This window comes from Ceratotherium simum, chromosome 33, assembly GCF_057802395.1.
Source record: "Ceratotherium simum simum isolate JZ-2026a chromosome 33, ASM5780239v1, whole genome shotgun sequence".
NCBI classification, from domain to species: Eukaryota; Metazoa; Chordata; class Mammalia; order Perissodactyla; family Rhinocerotidae; genus Ceratotherium; species Ceratotherium simum.
In genome coordinates, this window is record NC_141932.1 from 11543378 (window position 1) to 11564670 (window position 21293).

At 53.6% G+C, this 21293-nt stretch overlaps 3 protein-coding genes across 3 annotated transcripts; 2 read left to right on the top strand and 1 right to left on the bottom strand.

Annotated features, from left to right (window-relative positions):
* The first annotated feature begins 965 nt into the window (after nucleotides 1–965).
* Nucleotides 966–5722, top strand: KLK1 (kallikrein 1). The gene is made up of 5 exons (XM_004440326.3): nucleotides 966–1026; nucleotides 2835–2994; nucleotides 4355–4641; nucleotides 4760–4896; nucleotides 5495–5722. Exons 1-5 carry the CDS (start codon nucleotides 981–983, stop codon nucleotides 5648–5650), a joined length of 786 nt encoding a protein of 261 aa, XP_004440383.1. The 5' UTR covers nucleotides 966–980; the 3' UTR covers nucleotides 5651–5722.
* Nucleotides 5044–15383, bottom strand: LOC147912813 (uncharacterized). The gene is made up of 5 exons (XM_087421288.1): nucleotides 15356–15383; nucleotides 13082–13273; nucleotides 7351–7497; nucleotides 6808–6936; nucleotides 5044–6641 (listed from the first exon to the last, which is right to left on the bottom strand). Exons 1-5 carry the CDS (start codon nucleotides 15381–15383, stop codon nucleotides 6442–6444), a joined length of 696 nt encoding a protein of 231 aa, XP_087277414.1. The 3' UTR covers nucleotides 5044–6441.
* A 284-nt stretch (nucleotides 15384–15667) lies between these two features.
* LOC106803503 (uncharacterized) lies at nucleotides 15668–21095 on the top strand. Its single transcript, XM_087421910.1, has 7 exons — nucleotides 15668–15920; nucleotides 16002–16147; nucleotides 16358–16800; nucleotides 17250–17527; nucleotides 18073–18219; nucleotides 20262–20393; nucleotides 20971–21095. The coding sequence occupies exons 1-7, from the start codon at nucleotides 15668–15670 to the stop codon at nucleotides 21093–21095; spliced, it is 1524 nt and encodes a 507-aa protein (XP_087278036.1).
* Nucleotides 21096–21293: the final 198 nt, after the last annotated feature.

A 21293-nucleotide genomic window follows, 5' to 3' on the forward strand; every position in this document is an offset into this window, starting at 1 on the left:
TTGGAAGCCCGTGGGTTTACCATTGAGGCTGCAGGAATCTGGTTCCCGATTCCCTTCAGAGATTCCAAATATGTGACTTTCAACGTCATTGAATGTTGAAATACATGAACCTGGCTCCTGAGACCTAAATATTTTATTGGGGGAGGGGGATTGGAATTTGTGGAGAGGATACTCTTGACCTTGGAGGGCAAGTAGTTTGGGATTCCCGGGACTTTGGACGACATAACCTTGAGCATCCAGATTTGGAGAACACGGTGTGGGTGGTAATGGGAACCCCAACATTGGGGGGGACATTGGATTTCAAAATGCTGGGAACTTTATTCAGGGAAACCATTGAAATTTCATGTTCTGGGTCTAGGATGCTAGGATTGTGGTGACGGGTACCCTAAGATTTTACTATGAGAAGAACAGTAGGTTTGGGGGCCTAGGTCTGAGTCGGGGTATGAGAATAGAAAGCTATATTTCAGGGGGAGGTGAAGGCTGAGAAGCTGACGTCTTGGGTCTGAGCGGTGCGAGGAGGGATCAGGGAATCAGCAGAACCCCGCTGCTGGTATTTGAGGGTACACTGGGTCTTGGGGTGCACAGCCTTACTTGGGGTTCAGCTATATGGGCTTCGTATTAGGGATCAGTGATTCCCCCCCCCCCCGTTTCTGCTCCCACTCACTCTCACTCTGCTCACTGGCTCTGTCCCCAAGAGCAAGGCCCCAGGAGCTCCAGGCCCTGCCCTGTCTGGCCGCAGGCCCCAGGAATGCTTCCAGCATGATTGAGGGCCTACAGCTCAACAGGTGCTCACGCTCCCTTCCCCCTGGGGTGGGAGGAGGTGTCCAGCCCCCAGGCAGCAGGGGCAGGGCCTTGGCCAGTGTCTGGGTGCCAGCAGGGCAGGGGTGGGGCCCAGGGGGATGAAGGCTTTAAAACGCTCCTCCAGGAGGCTCTCCAGCTCCTAGCTTACCGCCTGACTGCCCCTGGACACCTCTATCACCATGTGGTTCCTGGTTCTGTGCCTTGCCCTGTCCCTGGCGGGGACCGGTGAGACAGTGGGGAAGATGCGGGAGGGGGAGCGGGCCCCCACTCTCATGCTGCCCTTCCCCCGCCCCCCCATAAGTCCTTCCCCTCTTACCTGGAACCCCAGACTGTGCCCAGATCAGGGTAGCAGGCTCTTTCCTATCTCTCCCAGCCACAGCCTAAGATCCTACCCCAGCTCCTCCTCGTCAGTCCTCACTCCCACACTAGGTCTTCCCAGGAACTCCCAGAACTTTCTCCTCCCCACTCAGATCCCTGCCCCCACTCCCTTTACCAAAAGGGCAGATCCTGGGCCATCTCTGTCTCTCCCTTTGGGAGACTCCAACTCTTCCAAGGAGCCCCCCCAATCCCACCAGACCCTGGGACCCTGATCACCTCTTCCTACCCCCTAGTTCTTTATGACCCAATCGTCTGGCTCCTGAGTCCCCAGATCCTACCACACCCTGGTGACTTTTCCCATCCAGCTGTCAGCTGTCAACTAGGTCCTCCAGGTCATGGCATCTGGTCTCCTCCAGTCCTCCCAGGACCCCCAAATTCCACCAGACACCTACACTTCTTCCCAAACAGACTTTCTGGTCCATGACACCCAGTGGGCCCCCCATCCTGGTTGGGGGTTCTGTGCATGTCTCTTCCTTCCCTGACTCTTTGCCCTAGAGCTTCCACCCAGCCTTCTACCCCAGGAAAAGCACCAGAATCCCCAACCACATGCTCCTTGGTAGGATTTCCATCCTTTCTCAAGCTCCAGCCCTTCTCCAACTGCGTCCCTCCTGTACAGGTCTGGTTTTCTGAGACCCTATCCCCGGATTCCCAAATCCCTTCCCAGCCCAGCTGTCCTGCCCTACCTCACCCAAGTACCCCAACATGTGATTATAAAACCCCACGACAAAGGGGTCCTCTCTGTGTTCCCACAGCTGCCTGGCCCCTGAAATGCCTCCTTCTCCATTTCTGTCCTGGTAGTGCTTCCAAAAGAACCCCAGATCTTGCCAGTACCCTCAGACCATGAACCCATCCCCACGGAATCACCCGACCCCAGAATGACTAACACTTGGCTCTCCCTCCTCTTGAGCCCAACCCAATCCTGACCCCAAACCTGGTCCCAGGGCCCCCACCCCTCTTAGAATGCCATTCCTGGTTCCCAGGACCCCAAACCCTCATGGGATTTTTCTCCCAACCTAACCCTTTCATTCACTCTTTGACCTGGAACCCCAAGTTCTTCCAACTCTCCCAGCCCAGTTGACCCCTTCCAGTCCCAAATCCAGGGACCCCAAATTCCCCAGCCCAGATGCTCTCCTTGGCCTCTCAGACCTGATTCCCCAAATCTGCATCCTTTTCAGAACCCCAAGAGCCCAACCTGGGCCTAAATATTTCCTCACCTGATAGCGCCTCAACCCTCCTCCAGATCCTCGCACAGCTCTGAACCTCTCCCTTAGGGTCGTTATTCCTGCTTTCTAGAATCTCTTTCCCCTCTCTCAACCCACAGCCCCCTAGCCCTCATCCATGACCCCAAGTCACCCGACCCCCACACTCGATGCCTGCTCCAGCCGCCGTCTTGTCTCCACCCTGATTTCTGGGGTGGGCTCTGCTCTCAGCATAACGTCTCCCCAGCCAGGACCAGCCACCAAGCCACAATCCCAGGGATGGCTCCAGAATTCCAGGCCCTTCCCAACACCTGTTGCTCATGTCCCCAGACCCCCAATCTGGCCCTCTGCCCCCTGTCCCTCCAACCCCACAGCACAGCTGCCTCTCCTCGTCCAGTCCCCTGGCCTCTCCTGTCAGCCTTCACCCCCACCCCTGACCCACCACCCCTTTGGCAGGTGCCGTGCCCCCCATCCAGTCCCGGATCATAGGAGGCTGGGTGTGCGAGAATCATTCTCAACCCTGGCAGGCGGCTCTGTACCGTTACACTGACTTCCAGTGTGGGGGTGTCCTGGTGGACCCCCAGTGGGTGCTCACAGCCGCCCACTGCAAGAGCGAGTGAGTAGGAACAGGGGGTCTGGGGATGGGGGGAGGGCAAGGGGCTTCCACAGGAAAGCTCAGCCAGGGCCGTTCCCCTGGGATCACCTCAGGGGAGGCTGGGGGCTGAGGGAGAAAAGGATGGGACTGGTCCAGGTCCCACGGAGAGAGGCAGGGCTGGGACTGGACGACCCCAGGGAAGCCCTCCCACGGCTGCCTGGTCTCTCTCTGTGTCTCCCCGTGTAACTCTCTCTCTCTCTTCCTGTGTCTCCCTGTGTGACTGTCTCTCTGTCTTCCTGTGCCCCCTCTGTCCTGTCTCTCAGTGTCTCTTGGTAACTGGCTCTGTTGTGTGTCTCCTTGTGTGACTATGATTTGTCTCTGTCTCCCTCTCTTCTGTCTCCATGTCTCTGTGTCTCTCCCTGTCTCTGTCTATCTCTGGGTCTCTCAGCCGTCACCCCTGTCTCTGTAGGTCTCACCCTCCATCTCTCTGCTCCGTCTCTGTCTCTGGTCTCTGCCTCACTCCCTCTCTCCATCACTGCAGAGCACATTCATCCCCAGGATGGGACTGCGGAGGACCCCCAGAGAAAAGGAAGGGACTTCCCCAACATGTGGGGGGGGGGGCGACTTCTCACGCTGCCCAGCCCCTCCCTCCAGGACAACCGTCCATCCAGGGGGACACAGGGAAGGGCTGGTTTCAGCTGGCGCTGGTGGGGGCAGTGGAGGAAGGAGAAGGAGGAGGAGAAGGGGAGAGAGGTGCTGGGTGGGAGGGGCCCGCCGGCCTTGGGCTGGGGACCAGGCCACACGGCTGCTGGGGAACCGGCCCCACAGGCCCAGCTGCAGCTGAGCTGCTCTCAGGCCCCCTCCTCCCTCCTGCCCCACCGCCAGCCCTCCCTCCCTCTCCCCCTCACACTCTGTCTCCCCTCCCCTCCTCTCCTCTGTTTCTCCTTCCCTCTTTTTACTTCCTGTGTCCCTGCTCACTGTGTCTCTGTCTCCTTCTCCCGCCTCTTCTGTCTTTTCTCTCCTGCTTCTTCCCTGTAAGGAGTCCTTGCCGTCTGTTCTCCTCCCATCACCTTCGTGCTCTCTCTAGCTCACTGTTCACCTGCCTTCCTCACTCCCTGTGTTTTTTAAGGTTTCTCTTTTTCACTGCATTTCTCTTTGTCTGTGGACCTGCCTTTCACGCTGTCACATTCTTTTTTTTTCTCACTCTCTATTTCTCCATGACTCTAAATCTTTACTTCTTTCCCTGTCTCTCTCCCCTCTCCCCCTCATGTTTTCTCACTGTTTTCTCATTCTTTCTTTGGGACCCTCCCCCAGGCTCCCCTGCCCCATCTCCCTTCCCCCCTCCTCTCTCTTCATTCCCTCCATCCCCCTCTCTCTCCAGCAATTACCAGATCTGGCTGGGTCGCCACAACCTATTTGAGGATGAAGACACAGTCCAGTACCTCTGGGTCACTCACAGCTTCCCACACCCTGACTTCAACCTGAGCCTCCTGGAGAACCACACCCGCCTTCCAGGAGAGGACTACAGCCACGACCTCATGCTGCTCCGCCTGGCGCAGCCCGCCCAGATAACAGACGCCGTGAAGGTCCTGGCCCTGCCCACCCAGGAACCCGTCCTGGGGAGCACCTGCTATGCCTCTGGCTGGGGCAGCATCGAACCAGATAAGTGTATGTTGGGGGCCAGACCATGCAGCCTGGAGTAGGGGAGGAGGGCTGGGACCTGCACTCCAGGGTCTGAGGGAGGAGGGCTCAGGACACTGGGTGCCTTTGTCTCCCTGGCCCATAGTCAAGTACCCAGATGAACTCCGGTGTGTGGACCTCAAACTCCTGTCCAACGACGTGTGTGACAACGCTCACCTCCAGAAGGTGACAGAGTTCATGCTGTGTGCTGGACACTTGGAGGGCGGCAAGGACACATGCGTGGTAAGCCAGCCTGTCCCCCCAGGTCTTCAAGGGCTGGGGGAGGGGACTTAGATTCAGGACTGGGTGTGAGACCTAAGCAGCCATCTGTCCCACTCTTCCCAGCTGTAGCCCACCCCCCGACCCCGCCTCAGCTCTCTCCCTGCCCCGTCTCTTTCCCAAACCCCCTTCCAGGAATCACTGTATCTCCCTCCTCCACATCATAGTTCACCCGTTCCTCCCTCTAACACATATTTACTGTCAGTCAGAGAAAGCTTCTTAGGAGAGGTGACATCTGAGATGAGCCCTGAGGGTGGAAGGGTCCCATGGATGGATCCTGCTCCCCCTCCCCACTGACCTGTCTGCAGGGACTGTCCTCCTGGACACTACTGCCTGTGCAGAACCTGGACCCTGGAGTCCCATCCCCATGGGCCAGGACTTGAGCCACTGTCCCCTCTGTTGAAATCCCTGCATACCCCCTCTGGGAGTGGACTCTGGGGATACTGCCTCTCCCCATAGCTGGGGGGTCGCTGTGTGTGATCTGTGAGCCCAGGTCTGAGAGCTGGGGCTTTGCAGGCAGAACCCGGGCCTTGCTGACCTCTCTCTCCTCCTCGTGCTGTAGGGTGACTCAGGGGGCCCACTGATCTGCGATGGTGTGTTTCAAGGAACCACGTCATGGGGCCACATCCCGTGTGGCAGCCCCAATAGGCCGGCGGTCTACACCAAAGTGTTACCCCACGTGCAGTGGATCCAGGAGACCATAGCAGCCAATCCCTGAATGCCCCGCCCTGTGCCCTACCCCATTAAAATCTAATACGCATCAAGTCCTGGTATCATTGGGGCTTCCCAGCGCTGGGCACTTCTGGAGGGGTGCAGCCATGAGCAGAGGGGAAGGGAGGGGCAGAGACAGGCATAGACCAACAGGCAGAGAGAGGCTGAGACCCCCAAAGGGCAAGGCAGGGACTCGAGCCCGGTTTGCACACGCTGGGCCTGACCCTGCCCTGGGAGCAGAGGAGGGCAATGGAGGGTCGGACTCTGAGAGGCTGACTGGTGCCCAGGTTTTATTGTGGCTGGGAAGCCAGGAAGGGGGCGGAGGGAGGTTATGGCAAGCCGCGCCTTCCTGGAGAGGGGCCTGTTCTGCAGAAGGGCGGGCTACACCAAATGCTGGGCGGTGTCCTGTCCGCCTGGGGCGAGACTGGACATCCAGGGGTGGGGCTGGACCTCGGAGGGGGCGGAGTTCCGCTGATGGAGTGCGGCGTCGGGGGGCGGGGCCTAGCTAGGCTCGGGGGCGGGGCCTCACCGACTGGCCACACTGCCGGGGCTGCGCGCACACCTGGAGGGGGCGGGGACGGGCCTCGGGGTGGGGGCGGGGTGAGGACTCCGTGGATGAGCACAGATCTGCAAGGGGTGGGCCCTAGCTCGAGGGTGTCCTCGGAGGGCGTGGCCCGTTCTTAGAGAGTGGGGTCCCAAGGGAGGTCTAATCCCGGACAGGTGGCCAAGATGAAGGAGGCGGGCCGGCACCTGGCCGCGGTTTCCGGTCAGTGTCCTGAGAAGCTCGGCTGCCGTTGCTTAGAGAGGCTCGGGGGGTACCTGGGGGGTGAGTGAATTCGGCAGGTCCACGGTGTGCTTGGGGTCTGCGTCTGACTGCTGGTCCGATACGCGCCTCGGAGTGCTTTGCTGCGAGACCCACCGGCGGTGGCTCACCCGCCGCTCCGGGGTGGACGTCCCTTTGCTCCACATGCCCACGTGGTTTAGGTAGCTCAGGGCTCCTGGGGGAGGGGGCTAGGTGGGCCCTTGGACTCCGAACCCCGCCCTAGGCCCCGCCCCATCCCTCGAGGCACAGCTCCCCCCCCCGGGTCCGCCCCCATCCGGCACCAGGCTCTGCCTCATCTTGTCCCAGGGCCCCGCCCCTTTCTCCCAAGGCCCCGCCCTCACCGGCCCACAGCATCAAGGTGCCGGCACCCCAGCACAGGTAGGTGGTCACCAGGTAGGACACCTGTGGCCTCGGGCGCAGCGTCTCGCAGTTGACTACGAAGAGCGTCAGGCTGAAGACAATCAGGAGCCCTGCACTGGGGTGGGGCCAGAGACGGACACGAGGCTGCACAGGGACCCCAGGACCCCCAGAAGGAGAAGCGAGACAGAAACATCCTCTCCCACCCTCCATGACAAGCAGACGCGCAAACACACACACGCACACACACGACAGACGAAAGATACCAGGAGAGGCAGAAAGAAAGAGGGGAACAGGAAGAGGGTGAGAGACAGATACCCGCACACTCGCCCCGACTGAGAAAGATAAAGTAGAACTGAGATGCACCAGAGAGAGTGGGGCAGAGATCCCAAGAGACGTTCCAAGACAGAGACCCAGCATATAGCAGGGTAGAAACTCTGAGATACACCTCCGCAAAGCCAGAAAGAGAGCCCCGGGGAGGGATGCTGCGGCGGGGAGGGCACCCCTTCCCCCAAGCCGACACTTACCGATGCTGAAGCTGAGAAAACTGAAGACAAGGTCGATCTTGTTAAGGCGGCGGAAGACTGGCCGGAAGGAGATGCCCATGGTGGGGAGGAGGACTAGACACAGCATCAGGGCCAGCATCATGAAGCCCATGCTCATGTGGATGAGAACTGGAGCGGGCGGGGGCAGAGTCATCCCCAGACACTCTCCAAGGTCACCCTCCAAACTCATCCCCACTGACACCCACGAGCAGCATCCCCAACAGACACCCCAAAGTTTAGCTACAGACATCCTCACAAGCAGCCCCTCTTGCATTGCCAAAGTCACCTCCTAGGACCCCAAAATGACACCCCATCTCACAAATCCCCAGGTACCCGTAAAGTCTACTCAAAGTCATCCCCACTCGCACCCTCAAAGTTGTCCCAGGTCACACCCACTTACCCCAAAGTCCACCCCCAGACACGCTCATAATCATCTCCACCCAAGCCCCAAGGTCACCCCACAGATGACCCCAAGTCACCCCACTCACATCCTCAAGGTCACCGCACAGAATCATCTCAATTCTTTCTAGAGTCACCCCCACAGACACCCCTAAAGTCATCCGGCTCATACTCCTAAAAGATGTTCCACAGCAACTCACACTAATACCCCCAGTATCACTCCCAGACACTCCCACTAGCACCCCCAAAGTTACCCAAGATGCTTTAGTCATCTCCAAAGACACCCCACTTCTGCTAAAGTCTCTCCCACTCACACCCCAAGGTCCCCTAGTGCCCCCATTCACACCCCCAGAACCTCCTCAGATAGCCCAATGTCACACTCATTCACACCCCAGAGCCCCCCACATTCTCCAAATGACCCCCCCATCCTCCAGAGCACACACACAGATGTGCACACAAGACAAACTTCCAATCAAATCCTCTAAAACCAACATACCTAAAAGATGTAATCACATTCAGTTTAAAACTGATATTTATCCAATTTACATTTCTGTATGTCAAGAGCTTCAGCCCCTTCTGAGAATGACATCTCCTCCTTTTAGCCTCTACCTACTTTGTCTGCTTTTGAACAAGCCAGACTGTTTCAGCAGAATGAGCTAAGACTCCCTCTGCTTCATTTCTGGAAACTGCACATCTCTAACACATAACCAGAAAGTGAAAGTTTAGTAATAGACACAGAATAGCAATAGCTTTCTCAGGATCAATCACATAATCCTGGATGAGGGCTTCTCCTGACATATCCTGCCCTCTGGTGCCACAGAGATAGTCATGTGACTCTGGCTGAGCCAATCACAGCGCCCCATGTGCGAGATCATGGTGATTGGCCCAAAGATGGGCACATGACCAAAGCCAACCAATCAAGCTCTGTCCTGGGACTTTTTCTAACTGAAGCCGTTAGGGATGAGCTCTCTCTCCTCTAATCAAGAGGATTATGATCCTGGAGCTACCTGAGCCTTGGATCCAGCCTCTTGGGGGACAGGAGACCTGAAAGAGTAAAACTAAGGAGGGAAAGCCGACCAGAGAAGGAAAGAAAGAGAGTTGAGCTGACCCTCAGGTCCCTGGCTCTTGTCATCCAGGAGATCAGCCCACTCTGTGGTTTCATCAGAAGGCTACCTTTGCAGCTTACCTCCCCAACATGCATCTCACCCTCCCGCCCACTCCCCACCCTCAGCCCCAGTTATAAGCCAATCAGTACATCACATTGCTCTGGCCCCCAGGCTTGATTTGGGGTACCCGTGTGTCCCAGCCACGCAGGACTCTCAAAGAAAATTTTTGTGCTCTTTTTTCTGCCAGACTTGAGGCCCAAATTGTTAGCAGTTCTGCCAGTCACTGTCTGGGCTCACATCCACTCCCCACCCTTCCCTGCTGTGTATTGCAAAGACTACATTTCCCAGCCTCCTTTGCTCACTGACTTATCACTATGTGTGGCTAATGGGAGGCACTGGCAGAAGACTGACTCTGGGTGGGTGGGGGACAAGCCAGGGTATTTATCCCTCTCTCTCTCTGCTTCACTTGGTGTCTTCAGCAGTAGCTGCATTTCTTCTGTGACTGTAGCCACCCCTAAGCAAATCCCACCATGAGTCTATGCCTTCCAGATGGTTCTAGCTTCTGGGCTCTGGTAATGCCACGTCCTCCCTTTGTCCTTCTGGCCTAGGGACTAGCAGCTTCCTGAGTTGCTAATCCCTGCCTTGCTTCACCGTCCCCTACTTGGCTTCTCAGCTCTTCTGTTACCCATGAAACCAATTCCCTACATTTACTACCCTCTGAAGCACCCAGAGTGATTTCTTTTCCTAGCTTGATCCTGACTTGCCACTACGTGGAGCCTTGAGAATGAAGCCAATTCAAGTAGCCAAGAAACAGACAGACAGTAGTGTCTGATGCTATCACTTGGAATCCTGGATTCAGCCATGCCTGAAAGCATTCTTACCCCGACCCTTTTTCACTTAGGCGAGCCCATAACTTCCTCCACTCTGGCTCGTTCAAGTTAGAGTTTCTGTCATTTGTGACCCAGACTCCTGACTAATTCCAGTCTATTCCGTAGGTTGGCAAGGAGCACAGGATTCAATGTTGCCTGCATACCACCCATCAAAATTGCAGTCCAACCCTGAAGCACACACAAATACACAACCAGAATTGAATGTTCACCAAAAATCCAGAGCGAGAAGAACTCCCCAAAGCTGAGAAGCAATTGGTAAAGTCACAGAGGCAAAGGTGGAGAAATGAGACTATATAAAAATTCTAAATTTCTGTACCGTAAAAAATAACAAAACCTTCATAACCTATGTTATTTCTTTATGCCAACCATAAAGCTTTGTACATTCATAGCCTGCAATAAATGGTGATTTATCTTTAAAAACAGACTATAACACTGCCATGTGTGTTTTTAAAATGATAAATAAACACATATACACATACCTATGTATGTGTGGGTGTATATATATATATATATGTTTGTATATGTATATATAGTCATATGCATGTATAAAAATGTAGCCATTTTCTCATACATGCAGAGACTATGACTAGAAGAACCCACAAGAGCTTAAAAATGGCTGAGTAACATCATGCCCCCAGGCAGGAGAATGGGAGGGATGGGGGACAGAAAAGAGAGGGAGACTTTTGCGCTTGTTAAAATGTTAAACCATGTAAATATATGACAGCTTCGAATAAAATAAAACTAATTTAAATTTTAAAATAAAGAAAAAATTTTGAATCCCACAAACCAAGTTAACGTTCTAGAACAAATGGGGAATGTCATGAACATTCACCTCCCTGTTTGTCTTCCCGGCACGTTTGAACACCAGTCCTGCGCTGGGGGGATTTTTCCCACCGTCTGCCTCCACCCCTCCCAGCAGGGAAACCAGCCTCCCTCACAGCGAGGACCTCAGCACGTGACCGGGCTCTGCCAATAAGATAGAGTCACGCTAGAATAGGAGTCGGCAGCCAGAAGCAGGGATGGACCCTGTTCCGGTGCGGGCGGCTGTTCCAGGGTCCTGAGGCAGCAGAGAAAGAGGTTCCCCAGTGGAGTCCAGACCCGGAGAGACTGGTCCACAGGGCAAGCTGCAGTGTGTGCCCAGCTAGACAGTTCTCCTGGGCATCTTGGTCGTGGTCCTGATCACTCGGCCCCTGGAGCTCAGTTCTCTGGCCTCGCAGAGATTCTGCAAGCTCCCTGACACCCTGGATAAATCTATCTTACGCTTAAACCAACTCGAGGGCCGGCCCCGTGGCTTAGCAGTTAAGTGCGCGCGCTCCGCTACTGGCGGCCCGGGGTTCGGATCTGGGGCGCGCACCGACGCACGGCTTCTCTAGCCATGCTGAGGCCACGTCCCACATACGGCAACTAGAAGGATGTGCAACTATGACATACAACTATCTGCTGGGGCTTTGGGGAAAAAAAGGAGGAGGATTGGCAATAGGTGTTAGCTCAGAGCCGGTCTTCCTCAGCAAAAAGAGGAGGATTAGCATGGATGTTAGCTCAGGGCTGATCTTCCTCACAAAAAATTAATAATAATAAAAAATAAGAAAATAAAAATAAACCGACTCGAAGTGGCTTCTGTTGCTTGTCAGGAGACTCCTGACCTCTCTGCGGAGTATATCAAAGGCTTACAAAGTTTCATCAGCCCTTTTGAAGCAGTGCTGTTCCACTCTTGGGAATCCACCCCCAAAGGAATTATGCTCAAAGAAAGAATCGTAAATACGGTGGGGAAATTGTGCACGGTCGTTTCTGCCCACCCAGCACCTGTTCCCGTTCTTCTGGCAACAGCAACCTGATTTTGTTCAGAGGAACTCTCCACCCACTGTTTGTCCTTGTGCTTCTGACAGAAATGACCCCTCCACTGCCTCAAGAAAAGTGTGTGATCCAGACCCAGCCAGTGACAGTGTGACCTCCTCCTGAGCACAGCAACTGGGAGGAGTGAGAAATCCCAGGGAAGGAAATCTGATCCTGTCAGAGCTAATCTTGAGAGCTTGAAGGCAACAGAAGGCAACTTATACTCCTTTTCCCAGGGTTGTTTACAGAAAGGACGGACTCGAAGCACTGCTGGCGGCCCCATTGCCACTGCACGGGCACAGCTTGTCTGAAGGCCCAACAAACAGGAAGCTTTCCCGGAGAGATGGCAGGAGACAGATCCCTAATGACACCCTTTAGCACCTGGATCCAGCAGTACCTGAACCCGGAAAGACCTATGCCTCTGGATTTTTCCATAACTTGAAACCATGTTCGTCTTACTTACACCAGCTCGAGTTTGGGAAGTATGAGAGAAAGAGACCTCCCAAATAAATAAATAAGATTAATACTACACAGTGTTCTGAAAGTTTCATAAGCACTTATCTGAGATCTGAAGTGAAGGGAGGTGCATTGGGTGGGGAAAAAAAAAAAGTCCTTATAATAATAACAGCTAACTCTGTTGTCGCACTTAATATGTGCCAGGCACTGCTCTAATTCCTTGGCTTGTTTTAACGCACTTTTTCCTCAAACAGTCCGTGAGTCGGGACTACTCTCACTGCCATTTTAGAAATGAGGAAACTGAGGCACAGAGCAGTGCCCAAGATCACCCAGCTACCAAGCAGTAGAGCCAGGATTCGAACCCAGTCACTCTGGTTCCAGGCTCTGGGCTGCCTCCTGTTGCAATGCTCAGAAGCCCTGGAAATGCAGAGACCTACAAGGAGGCAAAATATTTCTAAAGCAGCTGGAAGCCTCTTGTTATCTTGGAAAGAAAAAAAAAAAAAAAACTATTTTAAAAAGTGAGAGAAGGGGGCCAGCCCCGTGGGCCTAGTGGTTAAATTCGGTGTGCTCTGCTTTGGCAGCCTGGGTTCAGTTCCTGGGCGTGGAGCTACACCACTCTTTGGAGGCCATGCTGTGGCGGCGTCCCACAAACAAAATAGAGGAAGATGGGAATAGATGTTAGCTCAGGGCCAATCATCCTCAGGAAAAAAAACAAACAAACTAGTGCATGAGAGAGAGAATGATGGTGTCTTTAGCCATCTAATCATGAGGCGGATTGGCTTGTGGTCAAATGTGGTGCTCTCCTTCCCGTGAGCTATGACAGGCCCATTTCCTTATAAGCCATATACGACTCCAGAAGACACCCTCACAAGGCCTTCAGAGAGTCTCCAGAGACCCTCTGGAGAATTCTAAAGATTTTCCCCCAAGAACACCCAAAGATATTCCCCCAGAGATTCAGACCCCTGGTAATTTCCAGAGAACCGCCCCCTCCTCCAGAGGGCCCCATAGCCTGTCCAGGCTCCTACTGACCGGTGACTTGGCCCAGGCTGGCACACTGGTGCTTTCTGCAGTCAATCCAGATGCCCACGTAGCCCGTGTAGGAGCCTCGCACGTAGACCATACGCCCATCCATTGTGGTGAGCACCATCAGGGTCGCGAGGATGCTGAAGGCGAGAGACCAGCCCCGCAGGATGAACTTGCGATCCTCCTCCCAGGAAGAGACTGCGTCCACTGGGAAAGAATAGAGTTCTGGGGGCCCAGATCGGCCTGCATCCCAGTCTCCATCTCTGACCACAGCCACATCCCCATCCCCACACAAACCCCAATCCCAACCGCATCCCCATGTCTGTTCCTGTCCCATCACCAACTCTAACTTCCTCTCCAGCACCATCCACAGCCCCATGCCATCCATGACATCCTCCTTGTCCTAAACCCCAAACACAACCTCATCCCCACCTCTGACTCCAAACGCACCCTCATCTCCATCTCTAACCCTAATGCCCAGCTCATCTCCCATCCACAACAACATCCTAAGCCCAAACCTACTTATTTTGTCTCCAACTCCATCCCCCAGTCCCTATTCCCCAATCCCCCAGCTCCATCTCCGCTCTCAACCTCATCCCCTTATCTCCATCTCTGTCGCAAATCCCAACCCGGGAAACAGACACAACTATGACACAGGTTCCAAAGTGTATTCACCAGGCCAAGACTCACGGTGTTAAAAGAATGAACACGGGTGGTGTACCCAGCATTCGCCAACCACCGTGATCCTGCCAACCTTCCCAGCTGGCGGGACATTGCTCACTTACCTCCAGCCATGCTGGACTTCACTGGGTCCCTCCCACACACCCAGAGCTTTCCGACCTCCAAGCAGTTCAGTTCATGTTCCTTCTGCCCGGGGCACTCTCCCACCTTCACCCAGACTGCCCTCACCACCTCACCTCCAATGTCACTTTGTCCACATCTCCTGTCCTGAGCCCCCCACCCCACCCCCAGCCTCGGTTCTTGATCAGGTCACCCATCAAATGCTCCCATAGCGCCATGTGCAACTCTCCTTCACTGGTGTACCACAGACTTGTGATTCATTACTTCACTGACTACTTTTTCCCCTACGAGTCGTCCCCGACAGACCTCCATGGGGGTAGGGGACAAATCTTTGTTTCACTTTGCATCCCCATCGCCTGGCACAGAGCCTTTGCTGTTTGTTAACTGAAAGGGGTAACAAATGAACATGTGAATAAATGAATGGGTGGATGCATTAATGTTATCCAGTAATAGTAACTCCTTTCTCTTCTTCTGTGGTACATCTCAATGTGGATTTCAGAGCAAGTTGGGTATAGGGGTCTGGAACTCAGGAAGGAGCTCAGGGGATGGAGAAAGAAACTTTTAGAATCGAAATGAATATCTGTGAAGTGTAAAACTCCAACAGGTTTTTATCGCAATGGGTTCTAAGTGCTTTTACATGTTATCAACCCATTTCATCCTGGCAGCCACCCTCTGGAGTATCATTATGTCCTTTGACTGATGGGGAAACAGAGGCACAGAGCAGTTAAATGGGTATTCATGTCATCAAAGACAGAAAGATTTGTGGGGGGTTTTGTTTTTTGTTTTTTCAAGAGGTCATCACAAAAGCGAAAGGAAAGGATGAGGGAAACAGCAGTTCGAAAAGTCGTCATTCTTGACTGGAAAGGCTGCACGTACTGGTTGGGGTGCCCACACCCCTGTTGCCCTCTCCTGAGCCCTTCTCAAGCTGTGGCTGGGTCTGCCTCTACTTCCCAAGGTTGGAGGTCTTTGAAGGCAGGGAGCAGGCCCAATCTTCTCTGGGTCCCTGAGGCCTCAGAGAAAGGTGAAGAGAGACAGAGACAGAGGAGAAAGAAAGGGAGCAGGGGTAGATGTGGGACTAGAGAAGGGAATACAGGGATGAAACTGATTCAGAGAAGGTCTCGGAAGGAGGTTGGGTGGGGGCACGCAGGAGGAGGGAATTGTAAATTCAGATCTCAGGCCCTCCAGAAACTGCAAGAGTTGATCTCAGAGATGCCAGGGACCCAGTCCTGATTCAGCCCTGCCTAGCCCTGACCCTACTCTGGCCCCTGTCTGACCCTGTTGTCTCCACCCTGACCCCACCCTGGCCCCTCTCTGACCCTGATTTGTCTCCACCCTGATCACTCCCTACCCTCCATCCCACCCCTGCCCCATCCTGACACTTCTCTGACCCAGCAGTGACCTCTTCTTGACCCAATCCTGCCCCTGCTCAGAACCCACACTGAAAGCACCCTGGCCAGCCTCGGCCCCCACGTCACTCACATGGAGCTAGGGTGGAATATGAGTCCATGGCCGACGTCTCAACCTCCTGGAACCCCTCCAACTGTCATGGAACCTCCCCCGCCCCCAGCTGCAGGCCGGACTGAAGCCCTGAGGCCTGCCTGTGGACAACAGGAGAGACCAAGAAACACAGAAGAAGGGACAGAGAGATCCAAATGCCAAGGGACAGTTTTTGAACCCTGGAGTGAGACCAACAGACTTCTGGGTAGCCATGGAGGTGCCTGGAAGGAGGGGCTGAGGCGGTTGGCAGGCTGTTGAGTGCATCTGGGGACTGGCCTTGCCCTGCTTCTCCACATGTCCCAGAGGCCCCAATCTGGTCCCCAGAGCACCCAGCCAGGTTTCCTTCCAGAATCTCCCAGTAACAACCAAGACAAGACCCAAGACCCTTTGCCCCAGGTCAGTACCCAGGACTCTCAGCCCATTGTCAACAGTCATGGGGTCAGTATCCAAGACTCGCCACCCATTATCCACAGTCGCCGCCGGGTCAGTATCCAAGAACCCCTGCCCATTATCCACAGTCGTCGGGTCAGTAGCCAGGACCCTCCACCAGTCAACAGCCACCAAGTCAGTATCCAAGACACACCATCCATTATCAGCAGTCGCCGGGTCAGTATCCAAGACACACCATCCATTACCCACAGTCGCCGGGTCAGTATCCAAGAACCCCTGCCCATTATCCACAGTCGTCGGGTCAGTATCCAAGACACACCATCCATTACCCACAGTCGCCGGGTCAGTATCCAAGACACACCATCCATTATCAACAGTCGCCGGGTCAGTATCCAAGACACACCATCCATTACCCACAGTCGCCGGGTCAGTATCCAAGACACACCATCCATTATCAACAGTCGCCGGGTCAGTATCCAAGACACACCATCCATTATCAACAGTCGCCGGGTCAGTATCCAAGACACACCATCCATTACCCACAGTCGCCAGGTCAGTATCCAAGACACATCATCCATTATCAACAGTCGCCAGGTCAGTATCCAAGACACACCATCCATTATCAACAGTCGCCAGGTCAGTATCCAAGACACACCGTCAGTTACCTACAGTCGCTGGGCCAATACCCGAGATGTTCCATCAGTTTTCCAAACTCGCCACTTCAGTGTCCAGAGCTCTCCATTAACTACCCAGACCATGCTGAGCAAGACAGAGTCAACTAACTACAGTAGTCAAGTCAGTAACCGAGACCACCCACCAAGAACTGGGAGTTGGCCAACAACCCGGGCCAAAGTTGATGTCCCCCCTTCACTTACTCACAGCCCTGAGGCCAGTATCAAAAGCGTGGAATCCATCATCTGGACCTCCCAGGAGACTTCCAAAGCCTCTACGGACAGCTCCCAATTCAACCAAAGTACTCTAGACAGCAACATCCTCAGCTCACCGTCAGGCAACTTCGTTGAGGTCAATTCTGGCGGGTGAGAGGAAGGGGTCCAGGCAGCAGGCCAGGCTCGGGGCTAGAGTTCTGGGGAAGGGCAGCAGTCAAAGGTCAGAGACCAGAATCATGGCCGGTATGTCAGAGACTGGAGGTTGGACCTAGGTGTGGCAGGGCTTGGAAGCTGGACCTGAAGGCTGGCCCTGGGTGGGGCATGGCATAGAGGCTGGACATGTGATTCAACCTAGAGACTGAATTTGGGGATGGCAGGGTCTGGAAGCTAGATCTGGAGGCAAGGGAGCCTGGAGGCTGAACCTGGGTGAGCATGTCCTAGAGGCAGGACCTGGGGCATACAGGGATGGAGGAGGGATGTAGAGAAAATAGAGTCTGAAGGCTAGACTGGGTGGGACAGTGTCTGGCAGCTGGACCTGGGGTAGCTGGGCTGGGTGTCTGGACTCAGTGCTGACACTGGTGGTGGGCGATCTGCTGCAGGTGTCAGAACAGGCGTAGACGCAGCCATTCACTGCTGCCCATAGGCTGGTGGCTGCTGCATGAGGCCAAGAAGATCAGCCACCTGCTGAGCCTGGCACTGAGCCTGGTTGGCATGATGATCATCGGTCTCATCTCTCTGGGCCAGCCCTGGATCCACTTCCGGGTGCCACTGACCCCCCCTGGGGACCCTGCTGGCTCCCTGACCATCCCCATCAACACCATCTTCTTTGTGCGGTGCCCTGATATCTCCTGCCTGCATGAATACGACCAGAATGCTTGTAAGGCCTGCCCTATACTCACCACTCCTGGGACTCATCTTCCCTCTTTGTCTCAGGGACACCTTTCAGCCTTCCCTGAGATGGTCCTTGCTGCCCCGGGTTAGTCCTCCCTTCTCTGCGATGGTCCTCACTCCCTCTAGATTGTCCTCCCTTCCCCAGGACGGTCCTCACTGTCCTATGCCCCTCCTCATCTACATGATACCCATCCTCACAGTGCTCATAACTCTAGGGCCTTACACACTATTCTGAGACTTTTTCACCCCAGGGAATCTGTCCTCAGCACATCAAGCTGGTTCCTCAACTCCCACCCCACTTCTTACTGCCTGAGAACCTGTTCTCACTGACCCAGAGGTGTATCCTCAATGCTGAAGGCATCTGCTTGAATATCCCTTCCCTAGAGCCCAATTTCAATTTTCTTAAAATGGGGATGAGGGATTTGCAAGGGAGAGGGTTTGAAAATACTCCTAGACTCACTGGGGACCCTCTCCCCCATGCTCAGGGCCTGAGGGCCTGCCTTGGTGTCCCTGATTGTCTTTCTTCCCCAGACCTGCTGGACTTGTCCTGGGCATTCCTCCTCATCGCCAGCATTGCCAGCTGCTGCCTCTGCATCATACTCATACACATCAACTTCTTCACCAGCTCCAACGTGCTAGTGCTGGACTTCTCCAACACCATCCTCAGCATCCTGACAGGCATGGCACTGAAATCTTCCCTCAGGACCCCAGGCGAGGAGTACCTCACCCAGTGCCTATCATGATACTCAACCGCACTCCAGTCCCATCCCCATCCTCACCTTCATCCCCAATCCCAGTCTTATCTCCGTCCAGCTTTCCAACCCATCCCAATAAAAATACCAACTTCCAACCCAACCCCATCTGCAGCCCCAAGACAAGCCTCTACTTCACCTCCCACCTCGATCACCAACAAATCTCAAGTTCATTCATATCCCCTTCTGTGATGTCCATCCCCATCCCTACCTCCATTCCAATTCTATCTTCTTTCCAATCTCCAAACCATCCCCATACCATCTCCAACCCCTTTACAAATCTCAACACCCAACTCAACTCCATGCCTAACCCTCCTCAACACTCATTCCCAATCCAACCCAACTCTATCTCCTGTGAACCTCAACTTCAAACTCAACCTAACCCATTGTCAACTCCATCCTCTTACCAATCTCCAATCCATCTTCATCCTGACTACAATTGATCCCCATCCCCAACATCAGCCTCGGTCTCCAACCTTATCACTCAAACTTCAACCTCTACCCAATACCCAACCCCATTTCCAATTCCAAGCCCATCCCAAATCCTGTCTCCCCACCACCACCAGCTCTGTGATTTTGTTCAAGCTACTTAATCTTTCTGAGTCACAGTTTTCTCATCTGTAGGGTGGGGATAAAATTTCCTACCACGTGGAGATGTAATGAGGATTGAATTAGAAAATGTTGGTACTTGATGGTAGCTATTTAACTTTGCACAAATCCTTATCATGATAATCCTCCTGCCCCTATGCAAATAACTCAAAATTCATATTGTGACACTGGCTCCATAGCCTAGTGGTTAAGTTCGGCATGCTCTGCTTCAGTGGCCCCAGTTCGGTTCCCAGGCATGGACCTACACCACTTGGCAGCAGCCATGCTGTGACGGCGACCCACATACAAAACGGAGGAAGATTGGCACAGATGTTAGCTCAGGGAGAATCTTCCTCAGCAAAAAAGAAAAAGAAAATTGATATTGTGATTAGAATAATTTACCTTTCCATTTGCATGCCAAATCATACGTTTATTAGAAAAGGAGGTGGACTTTAATTTGGAAATGAAGGATATTGTGTTCCCACCTCTTGTAGTAATTGACCATAACTCCCAGTTTCATCAAAAGAACATTCTTGGAGGGTGGCAGCAAGGCCAAGAATAGAGAACACTCTACTTCCTGTTTCCTTTTTAGTAAATTGTATTTATCCAGGTTGTCTAGCGGCTCTTCCCGATCATTTAGATATAAGGTACAAAGGGTAGAAAACGTCTCAGTTTTACACCATCTAAAATAGGACATTTTTCTATAAGAAAATCATTTTTGTCCATTCCCCCTTTTAAGGAAACGCAAAACACTTCCAATATTATTTTTCTGTAACATAAAGAAAAAATTACCCAGGACTCCACTACCTGAAGAAAAAAAAAAAAGCCGTTTCCTTTTCACAAAGTATCCTTAATTCATGTCATTTTGAAATAAAGTTAAAATATCAAAAATGACTGAGTTCCTTGTCCGCTGCTTCAGAAGCCCAAAATTAAAGACCCAATATAATGATGATAGTCAATCTCAATCCTTGAGGGCTCACTGTGTACCAGGATATGTGACGATCCCAATACCTCCTCATCACAGCCCAAGGAGGTGGGTCCTATGATTATGCCCACCTTACAGATGAGGGAAATGAGGCTCACAGAGAGAGGGAGTGGCTGCCCTAAGGTGAGAAGCAGAGGTAGGACAAGAGCTTCGGTCTGTTGGCCCAAAGCCTGTGGTTTCAGACACCACCATTGCCTGGTGAAAGACCAAGTCTTGCTCTTCCAACGTCCTCCACCATGACATTGTCAAGAGCCCATTTTCCTGCTTCTGAGCAGAGGTACAAGGAAGCAAAAGAAAGTGGGAAAATAATGAGCAAGAGACAGGTGGCCACACAACTATGAGCAGGGGTCCTTACATACCTGGTGCCCCGCCTCCTAACACCTGTACTCATGCAGGGATCAGCATGATATTGGGTGTCGTGTTCTACCTCGTGCAGGCCCATGGGTACCTGCAGGAAGGCATGACCTACAGGCTGGGGCGCAGCTTCTACCTGGCGTGGACCGGCGTCTTCTTCTTCCTGATGACTGGTCTGGGCTGGGGTGGGGCTGGGTTTGGGCATGGGTTCAGGATGCAGATGGAGACTTGGTGGGACAGAGTTTGGAGTGTGGGTGGGGTTGTGGACAGGGCTAAGTAGGACGGGATTGAGGTGGGAGATGGGCTGGGCACAGGGTTGGATGTAGGGATGGGGTTGGGTTGGGAGATGGGTTGGGGACAGTGTAGGGAATGGTGTCGGGTTTGGGGACAGTGTAGGGGATGGGTTTGGGTTTGAAGATGGGGCTTGAGGGGTTGGGTTCAAGTTTAGGGATGGGTTTGGGGACAGGGTAGAGGATGAGGTGGGGTTGGGTTTGGAAATGGGTTGGGGACAGTGTAGGGGATAGGGTAGAGTTTGGGTTTAGGGATGTGTTTGGGGACAGGGTAGAGGATAAGATGGGGTTGGGTTTGGAAACGGGTTGGGGACAGTGTAGGGGATAGGGTTGAGTTTGGGTTTATGGATGGGTTTGGGGACAGGGTAGGGGGCGTGGTTGGGTTTGGGGAGAGGACTGGGATCAGGGTTGGGCTGGTGAACTCTGCATCTCACGCCCTCTGCTCTCTTCCTCCCCCCAGGTTTCTTTTCCTATCTCAACTATGTGAATTTCTGGTCCATCCTGGCGCTCCAGGCCATCTGGACTCAGGACATGAGAATGACCCCACCTCTGGCCTCCTCCCACGGCTCCCTGACCAGCACCTGACAGGACTTGAGAAAGGACAAGACTCTTTTTAAGTCCCTTCCGAATCCCCTCCAACTCAGATTAATAATCTGTATTTTTAAATAATCTGTATTTTTCGCCCAGAATATTCTTTTAGCTCAGTACTTTGGAAATGCCATCCCTCCCTGGGGTCATCCATTGGGCCCTCTAGGCTAGAGGGATAGGCAAGGGAAGGGACTC